The sequence below is a fragment of the Octodon degus genome, unplaced genomic scaffold (genome assembly GCF_000260255.1).
Source record: "Octodon degus isolate 3935 unplaced genomic scaffold, OctDeg1.0 scaffold00031, whole genome shotgun sequence".
NCBI classification, from domain to species: Eukaryota; Metazoa; Chordata; class Mammalia; order Rodentia; family Octodontidae; genus Octodon; species Octodon degus.
The window spans coordinates 15,841,424-15,851,250 of NW_004524607.1; the positions used below are offsets into that span (position 1 = coordinate 15,841,424).

At 49.7% G+C, this 9,827-nt stretch overlaps 1 protein-coding gene and 1 pseudogene across 3 annotated transcripts in view; one reads left to right on the forward strand and one right to left on the reverse strand.

The window, feature by feature from the left end:
- Positions 1–211: 211 nt before the first annotated feature.
- Chst12 (carbohydrate sulfotransferase 12) overlaps positions 212–9,827 on the reverse strand; it is a 30,107-nt gene continuing 20,491 nt past the window's right edge. For all 3 annotated transcript variants that reach the window (XM_023713518.1, XM_023713519.1, XM_023713520.1), the window contains exon 2: positions 212–3,230. In XM_023713518.1, the coding sequence (XP_023569286.1) occupies positions 1,889–3,148 (1,260 nt within the window). In that variant the 5' untranslated portion in view covers positions 3,149–3,230 and the 3' untranslated portion in view covers positions 212–1,888. The remainder of the gene's footprint in view (positions 3,231–9,827) is intronic.
- Positions 7,877–8,465, forward strand: LOC101564413 (annotated as a pseudogene).

Genomic DNA, 9,827 nt, shown 5'->3' on the forward strand with positions numbered 1-9,827 from the left:
CTTGATGGTACCCTGAAGGGGGGTGCTTCTGTGCACCATCACATAGCACTCAGACCCAGTCTGCTGGCTGTGGGAACAGGAGGTAACACAGCCTGGAGGGCTGAGAAAAGTTAAATCCTTCTAAGCTTGGAGACTGGTTAAATTTATCTATGTAATACTATTTTTAAAATTATTTATTTTTTTGGTAAGAAAAAACAATTCAATTTCTGTACAGCCTACTGCACATTGTAGGCCAGAGACACGGCAGAGAATCAGAGGGAATGAAGTCTTCCCTCCAGCACGGTGGGGCGGCCCTCTTCCGGAGCCATCTCCACATGTCTCGGCCAAGCTGGTGGCCCTGTATAGGAGCTGGGCGGGCCAGTGAATGTGGCTGGCATCTGCTCTAACAACCCATGAAAGGAAGGCTGTGATTTTTAATATGGTGGAGACTGAGTCCAGGGTCACCCAGCAGCCACACACTTCACAGGCTTTGATCCCTCCTGGAAACGGGACAAGCAAGGATACTGCGCTGCAGACATGCAGCACACGCCCCAACAGAGCACTACCAACACTCCGGGGGCTCGGCAGTGCTGACCAAATGCCATGAATGAAAAGACACTGCCAGTGTGCTGCTGACAGCAGGAGTCTATGCAGCAGCACCATCCAGCGTGGTGGCAAGGTAGCCTACAGGAGTGTGGCTCGCTGCTTGGGGGCTTCCTAAGGTGCCTTCTGGAGCTTCACTCAAACCCCACACATACACCTGAGCATTCAAGGCCAGCTGTGTCCTGAGGGCAAATGGCACTGGAGCTGAACCAGCCAGTCTGCAAGACGGTGGCACCTAAGCTTCCCAATGACAACAGTACCCATGGAAACAGTACCCTTGACAACCTCCTGCCACACCGCCCCTGCTGACTAGGATGAAGACAGCTACTACTGTCTAAAGGACAGCTGGGGTGGGGAAGTTTGGCCTCTCCTGTGGCCCTGATCCAAAGACAGCTTCTCTATGACCCATCCTGATCTCAGACAGAAAGCCCCGAAGATCTGGCGGCTACACCTTCCAGGCGCATCGTGTACATGAGGGCTTGCACTTTTAAAGGATCTGCCTGCCATCCTTTTAAAAATGCATGCAAGGACTGCGCTGTGGTCTGGCTGTGTCCCCCAGGGCCCCTGTGCTGATGCTCGGTTCTCCAACGGGTGGAGCTGGGGAGTCCTGGGGGGGCCCATGCCCTTGAAAGGGGCCCCAGGACCCCTGCTGCGCTCTGATCACCTATCTGGTGACATAACCCCTGCCACTGCCTCTGCCCTGAAGTCCTCGCCAGAGCCAAGGTGACGCTGGCACCATGATGCTGCACTTCTGAACAACGGGCTCATAAAGCTCTTTTCTTATGAAAGCACCCAGCCCACTAGTGAAAACTGACACCAGCCTGCATTCAGCTTCAGGCTCCTCCTCCCCACTGAGACACCATGAAGCCTCCTCCTCCCAGTGACTGTGTGAGGCCTGGGGTACCTATTCACTACTGTCCCCACCCACTGTGTGCGCCTGGGGTGCAATCTGAAGAACCACAGAGGGGTGAGAGCGCAGCTGCCACAATTTACTCTGGCTTTCTTCCACTTTCATATTAAATATCTGAAATATATTAATCTTAGAAAACAACATCAACACAGTGCTCAGTGAACACAGGCTGTGGAGTGAAGGGCAAGCCCAGACTGCAAAACCGTGAGTGCTTTAAAACCTGGAACATGTGAAGTCAAGTCCAGACCCTCAGCAGCCTCCCCTGAGGGAATGTGCCACTACGCACAAGGGCAAGGAAGCAGAAGAGACAGCTCGGCCCCAGCACCCTGCTTGGATGTGGCACCAGGCCCCTATGAGCTTTGGGTGACAGGACTGGCATGACTCTTGGAGTGGGCCTCAGTCTCTGAGGAGGTGTTCGGGCTTGGGGTAGCCAAAGAGAACAAAATCTGCCTCATAGAGTTTGTAGAGTTGCCGCCGCCAGGCCAGTGGGATCTTGGCGAACCAGTCCTCTTCCCAGCTGCTGGCAGTTCTGTTCCGGTAGCTTGGGGGGAAGTGGACCTGTGTGTCCACCTTGAGGAGCCGCAGCAGCTGGGCGGCGTCCTCATCCAGCGTCTCTAGTTTCCCCACGAAGTCATAGTCTATTTGGCACGGGTGGCAGAGGCGATACACTTGCCGCCAGTGCTCGTTGAAGGGCGCCAGCTTCTCGGTATGGGGGTCCAGCAGATACTGGATGAAGTTGGTGAAGGTGACCTTGAGGCCGGCGCTGAAGGCCTCACTCACCGAGGTGGGCAGGCTGGTGCGGTTGGCATAGAGCCGCAGCATGGGCGCTGCAAACTTGCGGTAGAATTCCTCGTTCTCCAGCTCGAACTTGCTGCGGAAGGCAGAGATGAGCCGCACAAAGGGGTCGCGCACAAAGAGGAACTTGGTGTACTTCTTCAGCTTGATCTTCATGAGGTGCCGGGAGAAGCGGCCATAGCGGCGCCAGAACTTGTTGAAGGTCAGGTGCGTGCTGGTGTTGTGCACGCGCTCGCGCGGGATGTCCAGCGGGTCGTGGTAAGGGGCACCGCGGTCCAGCAGGCTCTCGCTTAGCACGATCATCACGCGCTTCCAGTTGGTGCAGGCCACCTTGGGCACGTAGCAGTAGATGACGCCATGCCGGTCATCCACGATGAGGTGGTTCAGCTCGTAGTTGGGGATGTCGTCGAAGGAGCGTTCCTTGGTGGGGAAGGCCAGGCTGGAGTTGGCGCAGAAGTGGCGTAGCACGCTCCTTCGCTCTGCTTGCTGTTGGCCTGTGTTGGGGTGCTGCTGGGCGTTCTGGGGGGACCAGTCGTAGCCTCTCACGCTCTCTTCCATGTGGCTCTGTGCTGGCTTGCTAGGGACCAGCACTGGGGACTGCTTGGTCTTTTTCCTGGAGAATTCACTTTGCTTTGTATCAGAAGCGAGCAGCTTATCTAGAAATTCGTCCACATCGGAGGCAAATTCCTTGTCCTCCCCCTGCCCGGGGGTCGGGAGGGGTGCCAACACGTGCGTTCTGGACAAGGAGGTGTGCAGGTAGAAGTGGGCAGTGCCCACGTTGTCCCAGTACACAATGATGAGCAGGACCATGAGGACAGACCCCAGCGCCAGCCACAGCCGGAAGAGCCGGGGCTTGGTCATGCTGCCCAGCCAGGGCTGGGCCCGCGCCTGGACCCTCTCACTTCAGCTTCACGAAGAGCCAGGGCATCGCTCTGAGGCGAACCTGGAGGGGCAATGACACCACATTAGCACCGGACGGGCTCACACTTCCTCTTACCCCCACCCTCTATGCTTCTGATTCTGCCTTGTTAGGTCTCATGAGGACTTCAACTCCTCTGTGTAAGGTGACTCATGCCACTCAGAATGACCCACCGCACAAGTGTAACCAACATGACAACCAGATCTCCTATCCCTGTACCACACAGAGGAAGGACTCACAGGGAGGAGGTACTCTCTGGAAGGAGGAAGAAGAGCAATGAAACCCGGCCACCAGGAGGTTAATGCCAATGCTTAGGAAAATGCTAAGGATGCCCCGTCCCTAAAACACCCTTCCACCGTGTACAACTGTTAGAGAGGCTCTGAGGTGGCTGCATGTGAGGGGAAACACCATCCCTAGATGGCACAACAACCTGCTTCCTGCTGGGTCTCCCACCATGTACAGGGCCGAATATCCAGCTAGTGAGCCTCGGCCCCAGGTCAGTAAGGGGGCAATGGACATGTGTGACACATGCCAGGTTCCAGGAGGCCGATACGCATTTCATGAATGGAGTTGGGAACATGTGCATGGTGGCCTGAAAACAACAGAAAACTTTTCAGCAACATTTGTTCCACTTAAGCTAAATACCAAATGCAAGCCTACTTGGGGGCCACCCAGGAACTGATCTCCCAACCCATCCTTCCCGAAACTCTTGACCCCTCAATCAGGTCCAGGTGGTGTGGGGCCAGGCAGGTAGCTAAACCTCTTCTCTTCACTCAGGGGAGCAGGAGGTGCTGGGACCATCCTACCAAGGCAGTGTCATAGAGTCCTGCAGGGTCTGGCCTCAAGCCCACTTGGCATTAACAAGGTGGAAGGAAATGGTGCAAGATGGAGGACACCGGCCCTCTGATACCCCCACCCACAGTGGGAAACCTTAGGAAGCTGGGCTTAGCCGACCACTGTCCCCATCAGCACCCATGGGGTGAAGCCAGGTGGCTGAAGGGACACTGAGAGGTGTGGGTTACCTCCACCTCCTCCCTTGTTTCTCAGCTTCCTGCTGCCACGCCATGGGCTGAAACCCCTACAGACTGTGAGCTTTTTATGAACCGCTCTCCCTTTAAGTTATGGGTGTAAAGAATTGTGTTCCAGCAACGAGAAAGTAACTAAGACAATAACTTCTTTGCAGCTATTTAAATTTGTTTTTGTTTATATTATTTTCTACTATCAGAAAAGTGTTCATTTTTTAAAAATATAGGTTGTTGTTATAGTTAACTGTGTCAACTTCAGTAAGAAATGCTCAACTAAATTGAATCAACACAATTGTAGGTGTGCCTGAGGGGATTTAATGGAGACAGAAGCCCCACCGTGGTCAGCTTGTCCCCTGGATGGAATAAGAGGGAAACAAAGAAGGAGGGCCCACTTCTGTCTCTTCAGAGGAGCTCCAGTCTTCACCTTCCCCTTGGATGTCTCCTGGCTTCCAGCACTGACCCTTCAGCCTCTGGACAGGGACTCACATGAGACACTACACTGAGCTCCAGGCCTTCGACTGGATCCTTCGGACTTCTGGCACACAGAGTCCTTTTGCACTATGCCACACCTGACTCTGGGTGGCCACTGTAAGCCTATCTTGTAAACTCTCATATACTTATATATCTTGCATTAAGTCTTGTTTCTCTAATAAGCATTGACTAATATAGATTTTGGTACCAGGAGTGGATCTAGAGAAATAGAACTGTAAAGATGAAATTCCCTAAAGGCTTTAGTGGTTCCTGGGGTTGCCTCTCTAATTTGATGACACCTAACGATGTCACGGTCTCTCCTGATACTGTGGGAAATTCTGATAGTCCCTGGTGTGAACTCCTTAAAGGAATATGCAAAGTAGATCCACTGGATTATCCTAAGTCACCACTTGAGAGATGTAAGGAATTAAAGTTTAACTAGTGTGTCCTGAAAGAGAATCTCCTTCTTTTTTTTTTCGGAACCGGGGATTGAACTCAGTCCCTTGCGCTTGCCAGGGAAGCACTTATTCCACTGAGCCATCTCCCCGGCCCCAATCTCCTTCTTTTAACTGCTGGTTTGAGACTGAAGAAACCCAAACCTAAGTCCTCATAATTTGTTTTTTTATTTTTAATGTATTTAGGACAGGGTCTAGAGGGTCTCACTACACAGATCAGACCCATAGTGATCCTCCTGTTTTCAGCCTCCCAAGCACTAGGATTACAGGCGCAGGCCACCAGGCCCAGTCTCAATCACCTTTTCAGTGCATCCTGGGAGCGGGGCCATCACTGCACACTGGGGACTAAACCTCGGCTGCTGCGCTCTGCCTAAAGTCCTCATAGCTTGATTGGCTGAAATATAGCATAAGTTTAATGCTCAGCTTTGTAGGGTTTCTGAAGTCAAAGTAAGGATACTGCTTAGAATAGAAAAGAATGGGCTCTTATAAACTGAGATGGACCTATTTGGGAGGATCCTGACAAGGCTCAGGACATTGAGTTACTTACTAGATACTAATGAGATTATTTTGCCAGAGGAAAATATTTCTCCACCCCACTGTGGCATTGGCCTCTCCTCCTATACTTGAGGAAACTAATCCTGTGTTGATCAAGCAGGATAATGCTGGTGCTCCCCAAGACCCACCCTCTCCACCCATGTTTGAGCTTATGACCAAGTTCAAATCACAGAAGGCTCCCAAGAGTGAGGTACATGGTGTGACTCATGAGGAAGTCCTCTCTTCTCCCCACAAACTTCTTGAATTTTCTGCTATGAGCAGAGGTCTGATGAGCAAGTGTGGAAGCAGATTTTATGGGTCTGTGATAATGGTGGCAAAATCATACATTTGGACCAGGCAGAGTTTGTTGATATGTGGGCCTGGTAGGTAGGAATTCTGAATTTAATGTAACTTGTGGAGTGAAAAAAGGTGTTAACAGTTTATGAGGCCAAGTGGCAGAAGTATGGATTAAAAGGTACCTCACTGTGAATGAGTTAGAGATGCTTGATGTTTATGGCTTACTGTTGATAAGGGGATTCAGATGCTTAGGGAAACAGGAATGGTGGAATGGATTTGTCATACTAAACTTAATCCACCATAGTGAGATGATCCAGAAAAAGCACCCTTCACTAATACCCCGAGAAACAGGGGTTTGTGAGAAACTTGTGAGGAGAGCACCAGCATCCCCGAAAAGCCCTGCCATCGTCTTTTCTGTATGATCTTATAGTGGGGACCACAGTTACTCATTTAGGAAGTTTAAGGGCAATGGGTTTAACTGGATCGTGAGGTGGCAGCACTTAACTGCCAAAGGCAAGGTACATACACTTACCACGATGGGCGGCAGAAGTAGAACAATGCTCAGCACGGTCTCATATGTGTAGACTTATAGTGTCGGCTGATTTGCCAGTGTTCCCAAAAGTAACACAGACAGGAAGCCTACAAAGTTTTGACTAGATTTGTATAATGAAAAGAAATTTAAGGGCAAATGTATAGAAATCTGTTCAAATCACAGTAACAGGGCCTCACGGTCCCTCAAGCAATTCACAGATTTGAGCCAGTTTACAGACCCAGAGCTCTGTGAATGAAGAGGAGCCTCAGCCTCCTTCAGGAAGGACCCTGGTGCACCACCAAACTTTATAGTCAATCTTTCTCCCATCCTTCCTCAAAGGGACCTAAGGGCTTAGACCAGGGTAACTGCACACTGGGAGAAGGGAAATGATCAGTCATTTCAGGGACTACTAGCCACTGGGTTTTTTTTGTTTTGTTTTGGGCAGAACCAGGGATTGAACTCAGGCCCTTGCACTTGCCAGGCAAGCACTTATTCTACTGAGTTAACTCCCCAGCCCCTAGACACTGGTTTTGAACTAACACCCATTTCAGAGGACCTAAAACATCATTATGTTTATCCTCTAATAAGAATCAGGGCCTACGGAGTCAGGTGATAACTGAATTTTAGCAGAGGTCCAGCTCACAGAGGAGATAATTAGGAAATATATTTAGTACTTGGCAGAATCCTCACATAGGTTCCTTAACCTGTAGCATCAGGACTTTTAAGGTTGTAAAGACCAAATGGGAGCCATTAGAATTGCCTTTATTTGTAAAATAGTAAAACAAAAATAATACTGCATCAATGGAGGAATTCTAGAGATTACTGCCAGAACCAAAGACTTGAAGGATACAGGGGTGGTTCTCACCACATATCCATTTAATTCTTTCATTCAGCCTGTGTAGAAGACAGATGCGTCTTGGATGATGACCATAGATTACTGTAAGCTGAATCAATTTGTGACTCTGCTTGCAACTGCTGTACCAGATGTGGTTTCCTTGCTTGAGCAGATTAACAGTAGATTATCTGCTGGTACTTGGTACACAGCTATTGACTTGGCAAATGTCTTCTCCTCCATATCTATCCATAAAGCCTATCAGAGGCAATGCACTTTCAGCTGGCAAGACCAGCAATACACCTTCACTGTCCTACCTCAGGGTTATATTAACTCTCCAGCCCTGTGTCACAACTTAGTTTGCATGGATCTTGATCACCTTTCTCTCCCATAACGTGTCACATTCGTCCATTCCACTGATGATATTATGCTGACTGGATCAAGTGAGCAGGAGATAGAAGCCATTCTGGATTTGCTAATGAAGCACTACAAGCTGGAGGATGAGAAATAAATCTAACTAGCTCATGCAGCCCACTCAGCTAGGGAAGGAGCAACAGATCCTCAAGATGCAATGCCTGACCATACCCACACTGCTGTGCACCCTGGCCCAACCTGAAATGGACACAAAGTCAGTGACTGACCAGGCAGCTTGGACCCTGTTGTGGACTGACCTCATCTGAGGCCTGGGCATGACCCTGAGCTACATGTCCCAGGATTCAGCTACTATCAACTACCTGTTTAAAGAGTACCTGCTAAGCCATGCTTTCGAGGGGAGCACACTCTGTGCTATTACCCATCTGGGGAGAAGTGCTGTATTGCCTACAAGCTTTGCAAGGCTGTCTGCCCTGCCCAGGCCATCATCATTGAGGCTGAGCCCAGGGCTGATGGCAGCCACTGAACCACCTGCTATCACACTGACATGATCAAGTGCATCTGCTGTGGCTTTTGTCAGGAGGCCTGCCCTGTGAATGACATCATGGAGGGCCCCAACGTTGAGTTCTCTACTGAGATGCACGAGGAACTACTGTACAAAAGGAGAAGCTGCCAAACTATGGGGACAAATGGGAGGCCAAAGTTGCTGCCAACATCTAGGCTGACTACCTCTACCAGTGATGTGCCCATCTCTGCTCCATGCCCGCAGCCCCTGCTGCCCAATAAAAGCTCTGACTCTCAAAAAATAAAAATAAAAAAAATAAAAATAAATCCAAGTAAAATTCAAGGTCCTTCTACCTCAGTGAAATTTCTAGGAGTCTAGCAATATGCATCATGTAGACAAATCCCTTCTAAGGTAAAAGATAAGTTGTTGCATCTACCTCTCTCCACAAAAAAGAAGCACAATGCCTAGTGGGGCTATTTGGATTTTAGAGGCAACATGTTCTTCACTTAGGTGTTTCACTCCAGCCCATTTACCAAGTGACTTGTAAAGTAGCTGGTTTTGAGCAAAGCCCAGGACAAGAGAAGGCTCTGCAACAGGTCCAGGCTGTTGTGCAAGCCTCTATCCTACTGGGGTTGTATGATTTATTGGATCCAATGGTACCTAAAGTAGAGATGCCATTTGAAGTCTCTGGCAGGCCCCCATGGGTGAACAGCAATGGAGGCCTTTAGCATTTTGGAGCAAGGCTCTGCTACCATCTGCAGACAACTACCCTCCCTTTGAAAAACAGCTCGTGGCCTGCTACTGGGCCTTCATAAAAAAAGGAACATTTGACCATGGGATACCATGGAACCCATGTTGCCCATTTTGAGCTGGGTATTATCTGACAAACCAAGACATATAGCTGAACATGCACAGTAACAGTATATCATTAAATGGAAATGGTACACACATGATTGAGCCGAAGCAGGTCCACAGGGCACAAGCAAGTTATGTAAAGAAGTTGCACAGATGCCCACGGCTCCAACTCCTGCTATATGGCCTTCTGTCTCCTAGCATGCACTGTGGGCTCACAAGGTGTACTACCCCATGTACCACTGCGTGTACCATATCATCAGCTGCTAGAGGAAGAGAAGGCCAGGGCCTGGTTTATGGATGGCTGTGCACATTATGCAGACACTACTCACAAGTAGACGGTCACAGAACTACAGCCCCTTTCCAGGACATGCCTGAAGGACAGTGGTAAAGAAGAAATCATCACAACGGGTAGAGAACTTTGAGCAGTGAACCTGGTAGTGCATTTTACCTGGGAGAAGACATGGTCAGATGTGTGACGGTGTACTGATCTGGCAGATGGTCATGAACTTGGAAGGAACATGATTGGAAAAGTGGTGACAAAGATATTTAGGGAAGAAGTATGTGGATAGAACTCTCCATATGGGCAAGGGATATAAAAATCTTTGTATCTCATGTAAATGCTCATCAAAAAGTAACCTCAGGTGCTGGTGAGATGGCTCAGTGGTCTAAAGCACCTACTTAGAACAAGCTTAGCAAAGCACAGGGACCACGGTTCAATCCCCCAGCACCACATGCCAGCCAGC